The sequence below is a fragment of the Anser anser genome (genome assembly GCF_964211835.1).
Source record: "Anser anser genome assembly, chromosome: 1".
In the NCBI taxonomy this organism is placed as follows: domain Eukaryota; kingdom Metazoa; phylum Chordata; class Aves; order Anseriformes; family Anatidae; genus Anser; species Anser anser.
This window is the reverse complement of record NC_139720.1, coordinates 63,862,034-63,881,887: the sequence shown is the minus strand read 5'-3', so window position 1 is coordinate 63,881,887 and position 19,854 is coordinate 63,862,034. Positions and strand designations below refer to the sequence as shown.

The 19,854-nt window shown below is 44.5% G+C and overlaps 1 protein-coding gene across 4 annotated transcripts in view; it reads left to right on the top strand.

Annotated features, from left to right (window-relative positions):
• The first annotated feature begins 9,824 nt into the window (after window positions 1-9,824).
• DNM1L (dynamin 1 like) overlaps window positions 9,825-19,854 on the top strand; it is a 39,350-nt gene continuing 29,320 nt past the window's right edge. The window contains exon 1 of one of the 4 annotated variants that reach the window (XM_083820077.1): window positions 9,825-10,100. In XM_083820077.1, coding sequence (XP_083676203.1) covers window positions 9,999-10,100 — 102 coding nt within the window. In that variant the 5' untranslated portion in view covers window positions 9,825-9,998. The remainder of the gene's footprint in view (window positions 10,101-19,854) is intronic. The other 3 variants (XM_083820080.1, XM_083820079.1, XM_083820078.1) reach the window with 3 other exon arrangements.

Genomic DNA, 19,854 nt, shown 5'->3' with positions numbered 1-19,854 from the left:
AAGCCAAATTACCCGGGGGAGCCAGCCCCAGAAAAGGGGCCCTCAGCCCCCTCAATCCTTGTCCTTGTCCACGTGAGGGCATCTTCCAGGCCGCTCCCAACACAGCCGCCTTTGGCCACTCATGGGCCATTCCATCACAGAGGCTTGCTGAGGTCACAGTGGTCATCACTGCCCCACCTTTGCTGCAGGCCCTATAAAACAGGACCCCTGCAGCCAGCCCACCACTCGTTCAGCGACTAGGTCCTCTGAGAGCCAGCGTACACGGCAGGAAGGGGATTAGAAGCAGCAAGGCGAGAGGCGGCCCTCCTCGGTGTGACAGGACAGCCATGCAGTCCAAAGTAGCACCAAGAAGGAAGGCAGCTAACGAGAAGGAGATGTGTCATGGGCGGAGGGGTAGTGCCTGCAGCACAAGAGACACCAGTGCTTGAGGGACCTCTGGCACCCAGCCCACAGACACATATAGGTGGTACCGCTGGCACCGCAATGACGCGGGGAACAGGCCGCCCCCTCAGCCATACAGCGACAGGGGGCCTGGGCCTTCCCGTCAGTGCAACAGTGGTGTGGAGCCCAGGCGGGAGCATCAGGAAGACAGCTGTGGGGAGCAAAGGCGTGCCCATGGTCCAGAACCCAGTGTGGGACCCAGGCATGGCCGTAAAACAGATGGCAGCCTGGAACCCATGCGGGAAAATCAACCAGACAGTGGCATGGGACCTAGGGGTGCAACTGGATGACCCCCTGGTTCGGCACCCTGGCCTGAAAACATTCTGGACAGAAGGCATCCCGTTTGGGCAGTCCCAGGCAAAGACTGGCTTATTCTTCTGCCTAACACTGTGGAGCCCATGCAGCTGAATCCACCAGAAGATGTGGAGGAAGCAATGGAAGTGGATCCACCTCTGCCAGAACAGAGCTGGGACTACCGTGGCATGTCTTTGCTCTCTGCCATCCGAGAGCACCAAAAGTGGTGCAGGAGTGCCCGGCCAGCTCCCTACTCGTCATCGCTCAGGCTCCATCCCAAGCATTAGCTTGGAGCCGCCAAACACCATGGACATCCCGCAGGCTTACCTGCAGGCTGTCCCGGCAGTAAAGAACTCTTGCCTATTCTCAGGGGTTGTGTGAGTGCTTCTTTCCCATCCCCCAGCCCTTGTGTGAGAGGTGGCATCCCTTCTGCACAGAGACTCGAGGAAGAGCACGAGAGAGGACTCAGCTTCCTTCGGGCTGCTGCGCTGGGGTGACAGGAGGAGTCCCCTAGGGCCACCATGCACCTTTAACATATTTGAAAATAGACTGAGGGGTGAAAATAGTAGTGGCTAATAGAGGTGGCTAATTTTGTAGATTAGGAGTGAGTTTCTATAGCTGAGTAATTGGTAATGATAGACATGGAGAAGGCTGAGGTACTCAGCAACTTCTTTGCCTCTGTCTGCACTGGTAGACGGCCTTCCCAAGTCTTTCATTTCCCTGAACCTGTAGACGGAGGCTGGGGGAGCGAAGTCCCACGCACTGTAAGTGAAGAGCAGCTTCGACACCACCTGATGAATCTGAACAGGTACAGGTCTATGGGACCTGATGACATGAATCCCAGGGCCCTGAGGGAACTGGCTGATGGAGTTGCTAAGCCTCTCTCTATCATAGCTGAAAAGTCCTGGCATTCAGGCCATGTCCCTGGTGAGTGGAAAAATGGAAACGTCATGCCCCTACTCTTCAAAAATTAAAACAGAGAACTGAACAAAGAGCACTGCTGTTCAACAATTAAAACAATTAGGAGACATTTCATCTCAGAAAGAGTGGTCAGGCATTGGAATGGGTTGCCCAGGGAAGTGGTCGCGTCACCGTCCCAGGGGTGTTCAAGAAAAGCTTGGACCTGGTGCTTCAGGACATGGTTTAGAGGGTGACATTGGTGGTAGGGGGATGGTTGGACCAGATGATCTTGGAGGTCTTTTCCAACCTTAATTTTGCTATGATTCTATGAAGATAAAGTGACAGAAGCACGGATCTGTGAGAGCTGCTCTTCCTGCTTGGGCTCTTCCCAGGGTGAAGCTGCCCTGACAGCAACACCCCGTAGCTGTACCCGCACCCAGGGATGCACTGCTGCGTTGGTGTGAAGGCCCTCACTGGAGATGGGTGCAAGTTTCTGGAGACTGAATCTAAAAAGAAATGAGATATGCAGAGCATCCATGCACTAAACAACAAAAGTGATGGGAACCAGGGGCCTGGCTAGTAAAGCATTAGCTCAGGCTGCTCAGGACAACAGTCATCTTGTTATACCCACTCCCAGCTCACTCTGGAGCACAACTCTCCACAGGGGAGTCAGAACTTGAGAGGAATTTGGAAGTACTCCTGCAAAAAGGACAAAGCAATGAGCAGGGATTGGCACAGGGATCTGAGCACCGCTGCTGACCCTGAACAGCCAGTGGCTAATTTCTTAGATTAGGAGTGAGTTTCTATAGCTGAGTAATTGGTAACGACAGACATGGGGAAGGCTTGTTCCACTGTAACAGTGGGACGGAATCTGCTCCTCTCACCCTCTCCAAGTTTATATCTTGGACTGGGAAGACAAAAAATCCAACAACAGCAGTCCTTCAGAGTTTAGATCCAAATTTCTGTAATGGTGGTGGTAATATTCCCTCACGTGACCAGGATGCTGTGAGAGTACTTTATGAGCAACCACCATAGAAAAGTCCAGAAAAGTTCATTGTAGCCCCACATCGCTCTTATGGGTAACTGAGCTCTGCTCAGAACAACGGGGAGGAACAAAGCACTGAGCAGGTGCTCAGTGTCATCTCAGGTAATGAATTAGTGTCCCCTCTCCCTCCAGTTAACTCTGTTCCAAAACCGTTGTTTCTCTCAGGTTAAGCACAATGCAATGCCTTCCAAATGGAGACAAAAATAACAAAAATTTCCTTAAAATGTTCTTTAATAAGAAGATGCAATTATGAAATTCAGACAACACAAAATCTATAATCACAACTCCTACTTAATTCCTGTATGTCAGCGGGCTTAATAAGCAGTGATATTTCCACTTGGTATCAAATTGTTGTTATCAAGTACAGGGTATGTACTCGATAGGCGTCATCTCCTCTGGGTCTTGGTAAGAGCCTGACTAATACCGTCTCGTTACTGCAGAATTGTTCCTGGCATTGTGTGAGCTTCCTGACATGGGAGAAATGCCATGCCTGCCTTTGGTAAACAGAGCACTCGGAGCTTGTTTTCTTTAAAGAGATTGGTCTGGAAGGTCCTGTGGTGACTCTAATAACCAAGAGGAGGGCTCCTTGTGATTATGACATTTTTGTCTTGAAGGCTTTTACCCTCTGCCTCCTTGGCCCTATGCACCAGACAGATATGACAATGTTAAGCCACATCAGACCCAGATCATGTGGTAAACCAGGATACACCCAGAAGGGTTTATTTGATTAAGATATACTCCATGACTGCATTTCCATGTCTGTCTCAAAATTATAGTGCTCTAGCATCAAGAGAAGGATGTGCTACCTGCTCTCTATCTCAAACTCTTACATTGCTTTATTAAAGCATATTTTTCAAATGATTTTTTTTATTTAAAGTCTTAAGTTATGAAGAATCCATCACATACCCTGATAAGCTTTGCATATGCAAATTTGCATAAGCAATATTCAGTTTTTGTTGTTGTTTTGTTGGTGGTGTTTTTTTTGTTGTTGTTGGTTGCTTTTCTGTTTATTTTGTTGTTTTTTGATGATTTTTACGACTAGTCAGAATTCACATCACCTCCAACCATCAGGATCTCATCAAGAGAATTCATCAAGAATTTCATCCACCAAATCTCAATATATTTTTGTTTACTTCATGAAGAACATCTTCACTAGCAAAAGCATTTCCTTTTGGAACAGAGCTTTAGCTAGGAAGCTAGGGTAAGACTTAGTGGGTTGTGGATGGAGGCCTAGATCCCAAAACTCCTCACATGGATTTTTCTCACCACCACCACTCTATTAAACTTGAAGATTCCACAGTTGTCTACATTTGGTTCATGCATTTGCAATATTAAATTAGCCAATGGTTCAAGAAACAGAGATGGCCTTGGGAGCAGAATCCAGGATTACCCTCTCTCCTTTCTTTGGCCTCATGCTCTCTTCTGCCCCTTCCTACTCCTGCCTCAGAGCCAGGCAGTCTTGGCACTCTTGCATAGGGAACATGGAAATGAACTCTCTCTTGTGCCTGTTGAATAATGAACTTACATCTCTGATTTCATAAGCTTGTGTTCTGAAATAAAGCAGTATGTTTCTGGTCACTTTTGAGCATGTTTTAGCACAGTATGTCCAACTCAGTTTTCCAAACTCCACATAAGGGAGCCTGCTTCACAGAAACAGATTTTAGACTCCGATTGCTACTGAATGGAGGAGTGTTCCCACTGTGCGAAATTAAATGAATGACCCAGTGATGGAAGAAGATAAGATTGCAATCATAAGTATGTTTAGACCTATAGCATAGCTATGTAGAACTACCTGCAGTGCCTGTTCTGACTGACTCGTGTGTTTACAAGCTTGTAGAAGGAAATCCAAAGCTTGTAGCTTAAGGCCAGCAGCATTTACAAAAGACCTACCTTACCTACACAGTATTTTGGAATTTGATTTCAGACTAGCACTTAGCTAGTCTGTTAACTGAATGTTCTCTAGTGGCTGAAGTACATCTAACAGTTCTGTTTGATACGAAAAGATGGATGTGCATCCGTGCACTCCAAGACAACTCTGTACTGCTAACCATAGCATGGCAGCTAAAGACATCAGGGGTCCACTTCAGAACTGCAACTCTGACCTGAACTAAAAAGCTAAGGCAGGTGCAACTGAAGTATCCATTAGTCTTATACACAGGCTGTGATGATGGAAATCATGTGGTCAGCCGTTATAATTCCAATTTAAAGTAGCGCCAATCACAATATAAGAAGCAGCATGCACAAGAAAATGTGTATTATAAAATTAATTAATTAACAGTACTGCTTGTGGCATACTATTTTATCTTAAAACACGACCAAAAAACACCACAGGAGATAGTCTTTCTTAAAATAACAGATGCAGAAGATACAAGTTCAATTGTTCTTGAATGCCAGCATATTTGCTGTTTCCTAATTCCTTGATAGGATATTTTTTTCCTTCCCTTTCTAGTTATATTTGCTTAGTTGAATGATAACTAAGTATCCATTTCATTTTCCATTTTAAAAATGTCTTTCTTGATAGCAGACAGGATGTTACCACCTCTATTCCCAAAACCTTGGTCCTCTAAAGTAAAAGGTCTTCACCTTATAACTGGACTGCAAGCCATTCCTTATGCAAGCAGCAGTTTGGTTTTTTTTTTCCATATTTTCTTTCAAATTTACTGATTGCTTTAAGAATACACTTGGCAGACTCCATAAGAAATTTTCCTCGTGGGTGTTCCATATTTAAAATCACTTTTCAAGCTCCCTTATGCAATATATGATCCTTGAGTTAAGTCTTCCAGAAATCCATGGGATTCACATCACCTTCTGTTGGTTCCTCTGGTTGTTCAGTAGCACGTGATGTATAAAAGAAGCAAAGGTCTTATAACAAAAAGATACAACAAAAGCATCTACAATGATCTTGGCAAATAGCAAGCAAAACTTTCCAATTATTCTACACTAGACTGTCCGATGAGACTGAGAAAAGTTTTACATATACTTTATATAGACTTATATTTATTATATCCATCCTTTGACTAATGAAGTTCTGTAACAGACATTTAGGTTGATCATTGGTGAGACCAGCAAAACACATGAGGAAATCAGAAATCTGTTATTTAGAAACTAAGAGGTTAGTGACTTACTACTGTGCATTCACACTTCCACGTGCATCACCATTCAAAGCTGATTCAGAAATTAAGCAATGCACCTTCACTGGAGAGGAAATGAACTGAGATATATCTAACTGTCCAGTTACCAGAGAGGGCTGAAAATCATACACTGAGGCAACTGTTACTGTTCTTGCTGTTCCACAAAGTCTGACCACCCCAGCTGAGAAGGGGAGGTGGGGGGAAGCGTTGTTTTATGGCAGTATGGAATGATAGGGAAATTACTTTCATCTGCAGCCAAAATTGTTTTTCTTATAGGCCTTTTCAGAAATGCTGATGTCTTTCTTATCAGAATGCTCCAGCTTTGTTGCTAATTGATTGAACTTTGAATACTTTGTTTGCCCTGTGGCTCTTACCTTCTGTGCCCTGCCCCTTCCTTAACTTGAAAGCTGCTTTCAGTTCTGCAAGCGTGTTTTGAGAAGCTGAGGGATGTCCCAAATATTCAATGAATTTAGACACATGACTTCCCTGTAAATACAGTAGGAGAATATAAGGAACTCTCAGTTGCCTAGTACTGCAATTTGTCCAGCAAAATTGCATCCCTGCCTAAGAATTATTTTGTTTTGTCAGAGACTGTGTCTCCGTATAGGTAACACATAACTCAGCAGTTCCTATCACAGAGCTGTGACCTTCCTACAGTTGGCTGATATGTGGAGAAGAACCCTTGCCTTGCCGATTCAGCAGAACCCGTGGACTATGGGTTTGAAACCTGTGATTTCTGTCTCTTCTGGAAAAAGACACAGGTTTTGAAGCTGTCACCTGGGGCAATCCATGCAGATCATCCAGGGTCTAAACTTAGGGTCAGTCTGTCAAGGGATTTCAGGAGTTCATCTAAGCTTCTAATGTTGTTTGCTGTGCAGATGTCTGGTGTAAGTGTTATGAGAAGGTGTTTTAGTTACAGCTGTGGTTAAGATGCTTAAGAGGATCATTCAGTTTTGCTTCACATAAAAATCGAGCTCTGACAGACCCATATAATCTCTGTATGGCATGGTTACAAAAGGTGACGTTACCAAGGAATAACTTACAACAATATTGTGGCAACACTGTTTATACAGTATAAAGTAGTATGTCTGTATACATAGTGCAAATGTTTTATTACATCCTTGACACTTTTAAGTATGGTTATCAAATATTTCTTCCTCTAGACAAACATGATGGCAAGGAAATGCCCTTTGCTGATGTGGTGGCTTGTGATTTTCTTGTCTGGCATGAATTAATTAAATGGCAAATGACTTGCCCACTACTATCAGTATGTCAATATAAGGAGACTCCATCTGTCTGAATAAATGGAAGCAGGTGATGATACAAAACTGTATGAAGAAATTCATAACATGGAAAAGAAGAACTGATTTTTTTTTCTTCCTGATTTAAACATAAAAACAAGCAACTTTATAACGAAATTAGGAGATGACAAATTCAAAACTGACACCAAATTGATTTCTGCGCTACGTATAATTAAATCATGAAATTTACTGTCACAGGATGTCATGCAGCCAAGAATTTTACTTGATAGCACAAAAAGCTATTATATGGTAAATAAAGCAATCTAGTTTCATGTAATATTTATAAAATAGAAGAAATATTGAACTGTCTACTTCAGATTTTATAGCAGTATCAAAATTATTTAATGCATACTATTGGGATCAGAAGATCTTATTACTGCACTTTTATATTTTCCCCAGAGCGCTGGTGCTGGATGTTCTCTGAGATGAGAATCTGAGGTAGATTAATATCAGGTCAGACTTGGTGTAGCAGTTTCTGTTTTCTTATGTCAATTAACTTTTAGTAAATAACCAGTCTGACTACTTCTGCCTTTTATCAGATCTTAAGAGTTTCTTGCTTGGTACAATATAAGTCTGGTAAGGAAATCAGATGGGTAAAGCTAGAGATGGCCATTGCCTGTTAAAATGATTATTGGTCTTGCACAGTACTCAACTGGACTGAAGTAGGTGCTGGATTTTTTAAGTTGGTAATAGAGTCGACACTTTATAGCAGAGGTATTTTCAGCTCCCACATTTTAGCCAGAAATGGACAATATATTAAAATTTATACAGGTTTCCTAACCTGGTATCTTTTTTAATTCTTTGTTCTTGCTTTCCTTCTCTTCATTAATTAATTTGCCTCTGTTTGAGCTGTGCTTCTCCATTTGGGTATCCTGCCCTTTACAGTCTTTTCAACATCTCTGCTGAGCAAGCTAGGTTAGTTCAACTCATTTTAGCAACTGATATTTTCACTGTGTTCTTCTTGAAATATTACACTGATAAAATTCTAAGAATAGCCATACTGGGACAGACTAAAGGGCAAGCACACACATTGCTTCTGCATGATACTCTCCCAGCTTCCAACCATTGTCAGCTCAGTTTCTACATAGCTATTTATTTATATGTAGCACATTGCTCTTCTTTAAACTTGTGCAATCCCCATCTGAATCCATTTCAATTTTACTGTCTCCAACAAGGAGCAAGGAGTTCACCCACCCATGAGGGGCTACCATCTTTATTTTGTTCTGACCTGGCTTCTCCTAGTTTCAGTAAATCCTCCCAAAATTGTTGTATTGGAAGGGAGAGTAAACAAAACTGATGCTCTTCCACTCAGTCCAGGCTGCCAATGATTGCAAAAACCTTTAATCCTCCCTACCCCTCACCATTTCTTTTGTAAAGACTTCTAGCTTACTCGGTTGTTCCTTATATTGAAAGCATTTCATACCTTTCATCACCTTTGTTATTGTACTCTTACCCTTTCCCAGTTCTACATTCTTTCTGAGATGTCCCACTTTTGGTCTAAGCCAAAATATACAAAAGCTTGCACTTGCTCCATTTCACAGTGGTGTCCGTGAGGTCATATGCTAAAATGAAAGTGGAAGGAGAAAAAGTACTGGCATAGACGAACAAGCTGGCGTATCCATACACTTTAATGATCCTTATGGCTCTGACAGCAATTGGCTTTGGCATGCTGAAAGCAAACGGATCAACCTGCTGGATAATCACAACTGTACGACTATGACAAGAGCTCATCCTGCTTTCCTCCTCACCAACTGGCCACTCAGGGCCTTCTTCACACATTTTTACATGTGTTAGCCATTTCTCTCTATGCTGAATACAGTAGCTTTTTAAATGTTACTGATTCGTGGAAGAACTCTACAACTCAAAGCAAATGAGTTATAAAGCAGGTATGTGGTTTATTTCGGTGCCGGGTGCATGCGGGATAGCTCCCAAAGGCATGCACACCCTAACGTGGCAACTTGCTTTGGTTATATGCAGTAAAGAGTTGCATATGCATGAAGTTTCCCAATACGTCTATACATATTCATAACCTATCCCCACTTTGTATTAAAATTAGCTCCAAGAAGTCATTTCCATAAACTCCTCTCGTCTGCGCTTGCGCAGTGCCTTCTGGTGGTGGGCGTCGGGGGGTCGTGGGGATGAAGGCTGATAACTCTTCTTCATCACCACTAGTTGAGCCCCTGCCTTTGTACAGACTCAGCTGCTCCTTGGCTCTTGTCCAAACCACAAGGTCAGTCTCAGCTGGTTTTTGAGACAGGTTCCCCATTTTTGTCAGGCAACATCCTCTGTGGGGCCCTGAGACTCCTTGTTTGGGTTAATTTGCACAGTAGGAAGCAAAGACACTCGGCAACATCTATTTTTAATGCAGTTAAGCAAGCCCCCATTCTTCCATTCCTGGCTTTAACGATAACAACTGTTTTATTCAGAAATCATTAATGGGATTAAGCAAGCCCGCATTCTTCTATCCCTGGCTTCATTACAATCTGTTTAGACACCTTTTTGCTTTTATCGTGAAACACCAGTCCTCTAACAAGCACTGTGAAACTTCCTGGGTAAGAACGAGAGGCTCGGTTGCGAAGATGTTGAAGTAAGAACAAACTCGGCGCCAGGCCGGAGGCGGGGCCGTAGCACAGGCTGCGCGCCCCTCGGGCCGCGGCCCCGAGCCAGGCACTACAGCTCCCGTGCTGCCGAGCGGCGGCGCGGCGCGGCGCGCACAGCCCGCTGGGGGCGGCGCCGTGCGCGGGGGCCGTCGCCAATGGCGGCCAGCGGAGGAGGGCGGGGGGGCGGCTGACGGGAGCTGCAGCCGCCGCTGCCGCCGGTCGCGCCCATTCATCGCCGCCGCCTTGCCCGGCCTCGGCCTCGGCCTGCGCGGGGCTCCGCGGCGCCATGGAGGCGCTGATCCCCGTCATCAACAAGCTGCAGGACGTCTTCAACACGGTGGGGGCCGACATCATCCAGCTGCCGCAGATCGTGGTGGTGGGCACGCAGGTGAGGCGGGGCCGGGCCGCCGCGGGGGGCAAAGTCGAGGCGTCCCCGGGGCCGCCGCCGCCGCCAAGGGCACGGCCGGGGACGCCCGGGGACACCGGGGCCGCCTCTCGGGAGGCCTCCGCGGCCCGGGCCCGGCCGAGAGCCGCGTCCTGCCGGCCCGAAGGGGCTGGCGGTGCCCCGCGGCCGGACTCCGGGCGCAGAACGCCTCCGGCGGGGCCGCGACGGCCGCGGGGGGCACCGAAAATGAGACGTTAAACTCTGCTAAAACCCGAGGTTACCGGGTCCGTGCGTTCCGGTGGGATTGGCGGCGGCTGTTGGATGTCACGCCGGCAGCGCTGCCCCCGGGTTTCCCCTGGGACCTGGCGCACGCAGAGCCGGCGGTTGCAGCACGGGCACGGCGCTGAGGCCTGGCGGAGGCGTGCTCGGAGGCAGCCGCGCTGTGCAGCTGGCTGGAAGGCGCTCGGCTCCAGCAAGGCTTTACCGGTAGATACCACATACGTTCAGTGACTTTAGGGCCCTCGCTTTATAAAACACACCAGCAACACTTGCGCAGGGGCAGAGACTTTGCGCTGCTATCTTATATTAGGTGCTTGCTGCTTCTGCGGCTCACAGGAGGCCGTTGCTTCGTGAAAGCTTCTAATCTCTTTTACATTAGCAATCACATAGGTAAGAGTTTTCTATTTATTTATTTTTTTGTTAGTTTATTTCTGTAACAGAAAGGCACAAAGCAGAGATGCGGTATCTCCATATGTGAAATTGATAGAAATATTCATTTCTGTTTCACTCTGAAATATCTTGAAATGGCATTTTATTTTTGAATTACCATCTTTTGTAACAACTTTATGCTAGTTAACTTTTCAAAAGCACGTATAGCACACGATGAACGTTAAGACTATGCTGACGTGCATTTGACTTGAATAGTCTACCCAACAGTCTACCCATCAGTATTAATACCCCTTTGGCGCTATCTTCAATATGTTCATAAAAACCCTTTAATAAAGTAAACTGACGCTATATCTTTCTCCAGACCAAAGCAAAGGCCTTTATAGATTTGTGGTGGTTTTACCTTGCTGGGCAGCTGAACTCCAACATAACCGCTCTCTCCCTGTATGGCCTGCCGCAGGGAAAGTTTACTCCATCCCAGCCAGACCCAGTACACGACTGCAGGAACATGTATAGCAAAATGTTTGGGAAATTGTACCTTGGTTTTGTTTGTTTCAGCTGGGGTTCAGGCACTGTGGTCAGGCACTGGAATGGCCTGCCCAGGGAGGTGGTGGGGTCACCGTCCCTGGCGGTGTTCAAGAAGCGCCTGGACGAGGTGCTACGAGATACGATTCACTAGCTTAGTGGGTAGTACAGGTGATAGGAGGATGGTTGGACTAGGTGATCTTGTAGGTCCTTTCCAACCTTGTGTTTCTATGGTTTTCTATGATTCTATGTTCTTGAAAGATATAATTGTCTTTATGGACGTAGCAATTCTGTAGATACTTTGTGCAATTATTTTATATTTAAAATAAAATATTAATGTTTTATTAATTTGAATTTAGTTTATTGTAGAGCAGGTTTCTAGAGATGTCTCAAATACGACCTTAGAGCTTCTGTTTTGCTTCTGGCAGTTTGCTTCCACTTTTTTTTTTTTTTTAAAGTGCCATTTAACAGTCTTGTTTCTGGAGTTATTTTTGGTTGTGCTATGCGACTGCAAGGTTTTTTCCCACAGTTGATTTCTTTATAGCTTACCGGCATATGCAGTCCTTACTTTTTGTACTTTGTCTAGCATTCACAGACAGCTTTAAATTTTGCACCTCCATTTTCCTTTGTGGAAAACAAATGCTATCACTTAAGATTTCTGTAGCTGTCTGATTTTTCTTTTCTTGAATGACCTTTCTGCATATTCAGCGGGGAAAATGAAAATGTGGGGTTTTAATAACTTTTGTTGTTCATTTTTCTTACCTGTGTTCTGTATCTCTTTTCTACCCTTTTATCATGTTTAGTGCTTATGTCTGTCTTCATTTTTCATTTATTTCAGCTTTTGTGCCCCAAATTAATTCTTTCTCTTCTAGAATTTGTAGAGTTAGAAACTGCTTATAATCCTTAATTTCTTTGAATGTTTTGTTTGTTATTGAAGTGTCCTAGTTTTTCATTTTTCTAGGTAGATTTTGGTGCTAATTACAAAATATTTCTTAGTAAATGTTAGACTTGTGGATGGACTCTTGCCCTTCTTCTGGCAGTGTTCCTGTGACCTGGCTATCTGAGAATTCCTTCGCATTCTCTGCCAAAATACTGCACGAGTCATTTCTGTACCCCAGTACGGAGTTTGTTAAGAATATTGAAGACTGCTGCTGATAGAACTGGCAGGACACCCTCCCACTGCCAACTTTGTATGGCTATTTTAGTGCTTTCTGCCATTCCCAGATAGGGAAGTGCCTTTTTTTTTTTTCCTCATTCAGTATTTCAGTTGCCTTTTTACAACTGCATTGTTGAAATGCAAAACAATGTCCAGGCTGGGAATACCAGATAAACAATATTTGTGCAGTAATACTGTAGTACCCAGCCTTCTAATGTGTTTTCTACAAGTGCTTTGCTTTGTGGTCCATACCTGTAAAGGATAACAAGTGCTTCAACCAAACCCATTAACACTATAATAAAAGAAGGCAAGAAAAGTTTAGTTATGACCTCTTGTATGTTAAGAGCACGTAGGTATTATTACAGAAATTGAAGTACCTATGGTACAGAAGTGGGTGTCACTTTTAGAATGAAATAAATAATAAAAGACACAATAATAAACTCTGTGCCTGGAGATGTGTAGAATTGGATTCCCCCCCCCTTTTTTTTCCAAGTCATTCATTCTTGGTGTCTGTTTTGTGTTTTTAGAAGTCATTGACCTAGATATGTACAAACTTGAGTGTTAGGAGAACTCCTTTGCTACAAAACTAATACTGACAGTGGTAAAAAAAAGAAGAGTTGCACTTTGTAGTGTTGGTTTTAATAGAGACTTCATAGTGAAATTGATTTAGCAACCAACTGAAATTCAAGAAGGGATTTTTAAATAACCTTTCAGGTGTACGTGTATGTACTACTGTTGCTCAGTCTTCAGTTAATGCTATTTTTGGGGCTTCAAACGGGGAAGAGTAGTTTACAGCATTTAACGTGGTTTGTTCTGTTGGATGCTTCCATCTGAAGGAGCTGTTAATTAGGCTCTGTGATCGGCCCGGAGATGAACGTGACATTTATTTCTTTTTTCGCTGTTTGGAGTAAGTGTCGTGCTTCGTATTTCAACACTAAACCAACTCTTGTTACAGAGGAAGGCTTCTTGATCTAACAACGTGAGCATTTGAATATGTACAACTGCATACGCAGATAGACTGAACAGTTAGGATGGTAATTGCCACATCAAGAAGCTGACAGCAATGGGAATCTAGTGTATGGTCCTGGCTAATGAGATGAGGACAAAAATGCGCTGGATGCTTATCAAAGCATCTGGTTTTTAGCTTTGTAATCTTAAAATTCAGATGCTCTACAGAGCTTTGTTGCCTTTTCCCTGGAGAAGTGGGACTTTAAGCCTCTGGAGCTTGTTCATCTACTGGTGCATCCTGCTTGGGGGGAGGTGAAAAGCTGGTTTTAGGTGAAGGAGACTTTATCCTATACCAAATGAACAGGAAAATAACAAGCACCTCTCCTGTGAAGAAAGGCTGAGAGACCTGGGGCTGTTCGGTCTAAAGAAGAGAAGGCTCGGGGGTGCCCTCATTGGAACTTTTTGGTACTTAAAGGGGGCTTATAAAGAAGAGGGACAGTGACTCTTGGCTCAAACAGATAATGACAGGATGAGGGGGAGTGGTTTTAAACTAATAGAGGGGAGATTTAGGTGAAGATTAGGAAGAAATTCTTTACTATGGGGGCGGTGAGGCACTGACACAGGTTGCCCAGAGAAGCTGTGGCTGCCCCATCCCTGGAGGTGTCCAAGGCCAGGCTGGATGGGGCTTTGGGCAGCCTGGGCTGGTGGGAGGTGTCCCTGCCCATGGCAGCGGGGTGGGAGCTCCCATTCTATAATAGCTCCACACAAAGCTCAGGCCAGGAATGGCCTTTTCGTTTTTTTTTCTTTTTTTCTTTGTTCCAGTGGTCTTTCCTGGGATTTGGAGGCAAAGGTCTTTACTTCTGCCTTACAGTTGTGAAAGGGGGTGTAACTAGAACATAGCTTCAGTGCTGGCTGGGGAGAGCTCGTTTTTCTTTCAGCTGTTTTGCAAACTTTTTTTTTTTGGTGTTGTCTTCCCTCTTTGCCTCTTTTGTTGTTTTGATATCTGACATGCACTGTGTCTAGTCCTGGGCATAACTGTTTCCCATTTTGCCATCCCTTTCTCCTGTCAAATCTCGCCCTGACTGTTCTGGTGTGTGTTTCAAACAAGCAGCAAAGTGAAGCTGACATTAATTAGCTGTTTACTTATGCCAGGAATACTATAAACTTTGCTGCTAAAGCTGAACAGTGCAAACAGCAGTTGGTGTTGGGCTGTTTCTTTTCTCTGGTGGGCCCTGTCAGTCTCTGAGCAGCTCCTTTGTAGGTCTTGAAAGCTGCTTTGACAGGAGGCATGCTGACCTTTACACTGCGTCCACCTGCAGGCTTTATACATAAATAAAATCATGGCTCTAAGAACAGTGTGATTTCCTCATTCTGATTTAGTCCCTCCAGTTTTTAAATGTGAAACCGATGTGTTGTTTGCAAGCTCTCAGTTACTGTGGAGGAAAGGACACAACTGGAGAAGAATCTGAAAGAATTGGTATTTTTCCCCCAAGTTTTGTATGCTTGCTGCCAGGGTTCTCTTCAGCTTGTGCTTGGTAACTGTATTTCTTTGAGAACCCCTATTTTAATTAAAAAGGATGTAACTTGTATCTTGCCCACAGGGAATAGTGCAAGGGAAGCATGTTTTCAGGAAAACAAAGGCGAAGAGCGATTAAAGAAACAAGCCCTGGCAAATGCCTTTCAGAATCTGGGCAGAAAAACCCTGTGTAGTTCTTGGAGAAGATTTCTTTATATAGTAGCCAGTAGGTTCACTGGCTGCTTCTTACTTGAAGGTACAAATTGGCTTTGTTTTTGCTTTATTTTATTGGAAAAAGAAATAATACTGTAAGTGATAATACGTAAATCCAGTCTGTACTGCATATAAATGTGGATCTTTAAATATCACAGTTCCCTGAAATAACTTCTCTAAGTTTGGTGTTGGTTGTTTCCAATTAAATGAGGTATTTTTGTCTCAAGCGAAGTATTGGAGGACATTGGGAATTGATGTATTGAGAAATAATGCAACTGCAAATCCTCTGTGGATTTGTTACTGTTTGATGTGTATTTACAGCTAGATGTGGTGTAAATACAGGATTCCTGAACAATTTTGGCTGAGCCGTGTAAGGGAGACCTCAGTAAAAACACATTAGCTTATATTTCTCAATAATAGGATTGGAATTTGGCAAGCCACGTATGTATGCATTGCTGAGAGAATAATTTAGCCAGCCAGACTTCTGTAATTATTTCTTGTATGACAGAAATGATGAGATTGCTGCCGTTTTGTCTCAGACATCAAGGTAGATACATTGCTCTTCGTAAGAAAATTCTTCAGGAGCTGTTATATCTCATGGGGAAGCAAAACCTCTCCTGCTTCCCCATTCCTTGCTGTCATTCTCAAATGTTGGTGATGAAGAAGTCATGGGGACTACCGGCCTTGCTGCCTTAATTCTTTACTTGTGCCTTCCTGCAGTCAATCTGCATTGTGTTGCAGGAGTTCTTTGCAGGTTTTTCCTATTTGATTAGGTAATGGAAAATGTATCAGTTGGTCCTGTCAGAAGGACTGGACTTCCTCAGAGCGGGTTGGCTTATTCACTGAGCTGGGTGGGGGGTGCTGAGAGACGTGGGACAGTGAAGCTCAAATGACTTGGGGTACCTTTAGGAACAACCTCCTTGGAGCACGAAGCGGTAGTCTGTGCACACAGTCGGGAAAACGAGCAGGCAGATAAGGAGAGCGGTGTGGAGGAGACTCAGAACTGAGCGTTGGAGTAGAAGACTCACACGGGAGGTAGGAGAGAGGACAAGCTCCTTTATGCTGCCTCCATATGTGAGGATGGTATTAGGAGAGCCAAGGTTCGGATAGAGCTGAAACTGGCAAGGAACATCAAGGGCAACAAGAGCAGCTTCTTGTTGCATCGCAGTGATAGAAGGAAGGAAAGAAACAAGGGAAACACGGGCAGGCTGCTGCTGTGACCGGTGATTTAGCGACAGTGGGTATGGACAAGGCTGAGGCACTTTCTTTCCCTTGGTCTTTACCAGCAGAGACACAGCAGCTAGGCCTTTGTACCTGTAGGTGGGAATCAAAGAGGAGAGGAGCTATCAGTAGGGGGGAGGATTGGGTCAGGGCTCTTTTGGCCATGGAGAATGTGTCTTGGTGTTCTGTGCGTAGGGAGCAAGCCCTTTAAAACTAGGACTGCTTGTTAGGTCACTGTGGGCTTAGAAATAAGATGAGAAAGCCAGGGAAGGGAATGTTTGGGATAAATACAGATGGCTCTTCATAGCGTTACTTGAAAATGTTCAATACAGAATCTTTTCTGTTTGGCTTGTCAGCAGCCCTGAGGTGTCTCTGAAAGGAACAACTCCCGCTGCGGAGGCGGCTGGACAAAGTCATGCCCTGCTATCTGCCTCGTCTGAATTCCTGACAAGTGTGGCTGGCCAGGCAGCACGGTGCAAAGGGAGTTCTCTCAAAGGAATTAATGTAATGGATGGGAGAAAATGTGTACGGATACTTAAGAAGTGCACACAAATGAAGTAAGCAGGGACAAGTAAATATGAAATGGAGATTGGGGAGGCAGAAACGGGATAGTTAGGACCTGTAACAAGTAGGAATGCTGGCTTCTTGGGAGTGGATCACAGTTCTGACAGATCTCAGCTCTTTAGTTTGTGAGCAAGTGCTCAGTCATTTCCCTGTTGTTGTCCTTCATCCTTGATCTAGGTTAATCTGAAGATGATGTTGACAAGAATGAAGACGTAACTGTTCAGGAGGCAGTAAGAATGCTGATAAGATTTACATCATATGCACTGTGTATTCAAATAAAACATTTAAGTCCCTGTGTGCGTCCCCCCTTCTTACGTTTGTACTTCTAGGAAAAATAGTTTTGCTATCCATCGAACTGGATGAGACTGATGGGTAACAGAGCAGAGCGTTACACACTTGGCAATGGAGGTGTGACACAATGGCTAAAAAAGCAACAGACAGCAAGGTGTTCCTGCATTTACCTTTGTTTCTGGATAATCTATATAAAGTTCCTCTAGTCATTATTACTTACAGATATTTCAAATTAGGATCAGGTCAGAGTCTGGAAGAAAGCCTGACTGATGGGCCACAAAAGACTGAAATTTGTTAATCTTTTTGTGGACTTGGTATTTCAGTCCTTGCTTCAAATCATGACAGTAGTTCCAGTGAGATGACAAAACAAGCATGATGCTGGTCTAAATTCATCCCTAAAAATTCTGTAGTACCCTTAGTCATAAGTACTGGTCCCTGCCCACATTCGTTGTATGAAGGGTTGGCTGAACTGATTCTGTGTTCTGAGCAGACCCCATATCCCTCGCTTCCTCCCACTGGCAGAGAAAGATCAGGGTTGTGTTTACTGCTTTTCTTGCCGGATAATTCTTGATAATGGATGTATATAGGATCCAGATTAAGGAGTGCATCATTAGATACTCTATTATGTTCCAAGAGCAGATTGCTGTAATAAGGAAACATAACGCAATTAGAAACAAATTTCCTGATGTGTGGAGTATTGCAGTGTCTCATCTAATGTATGACTTTACATTGTCAGTTATTAAACCACTGCAGAGGATCCAGATAATTTGTTTTACATCTGAAAGTACCTGGGCTGTGGGAGTGGCGTAGGACATCATGTTCTTGTTCCATGTGTAGTTTGTCGTAGAATCACAGAAGGGTTTGATTGGAAGGGACCTGAAAGCCCACCCAGTCCCACCCCCCTGCTGTGGGCAGGGACACCTCCCAGCAGCCCAGGCTGCCCAAAGCCCCATCCAGCCTGGCCTTGAACACTTCCAGGGATGGGGCAGCCACAGCTTCTCTGGGCAATTTGTGCCAGTGCCCCACCATCCTCTGAGTGAAACATTTCTTCCTTATACCTCATCTAACTCTACCCTCTTTTAGGTTAAAGCCATTCCCCCTGTCCTATCACTACACTCCCTGACCAGGAGTCCCTCCCCAGCTTTCCTGCAGGCGCCTTTAGGCACTGGAAGGCCGCTGTAAGGTCTCCCCGGAGCCTTCCCTTCTCCAGGCTGAGCAACCCCAGCTCCCTCAGCCTGTCTCCATAGGAGGGGTGCTCCAGCCCTCTGATCAGCCCCGTGGCCTCCTCTGGAGCCACTCCCACAGCTCCGTGTCCTTGTGCTGGGGGCCCCAGAGCTGAACGCAGGGCCCCAGGGGGGGCCTCACGAGAGCAGAGCAAAGGGGCAGAATCCCCTCACTTGCCCTGCTGGCCTCGCTGCTTTTGATACCGCTCAGGATACGGTTGGCTTCCTGGGCTACAAATGTGCACTTCCAGTTCACATCCAATTTTTAATCCACCAGTATCTCTTAAGTCCTCTGCTGGGCTGCTCTCAGTCCAGTCATTGCCCAGCCTGCATTCATTTTTGGCATTGCCCTGACCCAAGTGTAGGACCTTGCACTTGGCCTCGCTGAACTTCATGAGGTTTGCAGGAGCCCACTTCTCCGGCCTGTCCAGGTCCCTGTGGATGGCATGTCATGTCAGTCTGTCTTGTCAGCTGCACCACTCAAGCTTAGTGTTGTCCACAAACCTGCAAAGGATGTGCTAGATCCCACTGTCTGTTGTTAAAAAGTACTAAACCGTACGGGTCCCATTACAGACCCTTGAGGTACCAATCTCAGCTTCCTGCTATTTTGGAAAGACCAAACGGTGAGCAGTAGTGTGCAGTGACTTGCCCCATGGGTTTTGTTTTTCTGTCTTGATGAGGTTTTTGGAAGGGACTTGAGCTGTTCATTATGCTCTTCTACTCAGATTATGCTCAAAAGCAGTTACCACATTCAGGTCTCACCTTCAACCCTTTGAGACTGAAGTGATAGTTCTACCCACGTGAAAGAAATCTTACTCAAGAGATGTTAAAAATATTTTTCATAAAGGAAAGCATGTGTTGTTTTTTTTTTTTTTAGTGTAGCTGATGAACCTTTATTGTGTTTCATCTTCTTGAGCAGGCATTCCACTTGTTTTAAATTATAAAGTTTGTCAAAAAGTAGCCTGGATGTCACTCAGAAATTCATGTATTTTCACAGTCTGTAACACTAGTTATACTTCTGAACTGTGCTACAACAAAACTCTGGCAGGGAGGCTTCCAGAACTACTTTGTACTTTGGCCACATGGTTCTTCAGCTCCTGTTTGGTAAGATTTTAGTGCACAGTGTCCTCAGGTGCTGCCTGATTGTGCCGTGTTGCTTGATCTCTGCTGATCTATTTTTTTGGTTTTAGAAAAATCGCTTAAGATGCCACTAAATGTTTGATACTTAAAATCAGTCTTAAGTATCCTTAATTTCATGTTATGGTAGGTTATATGCTCATTTTTTGATTTATTTAAAGTCTTGTATCTGCTCTTTCAGAACTGGTAAGCTGAACTGCGGTAGTATAGTGGTAATACATGTTCTAGCTGTCAAAAGCGTGCATTCTTTTTTTTTTTTCAGAGAATTGTTTGGTAAAACAGTGTTCATGTAGTAAC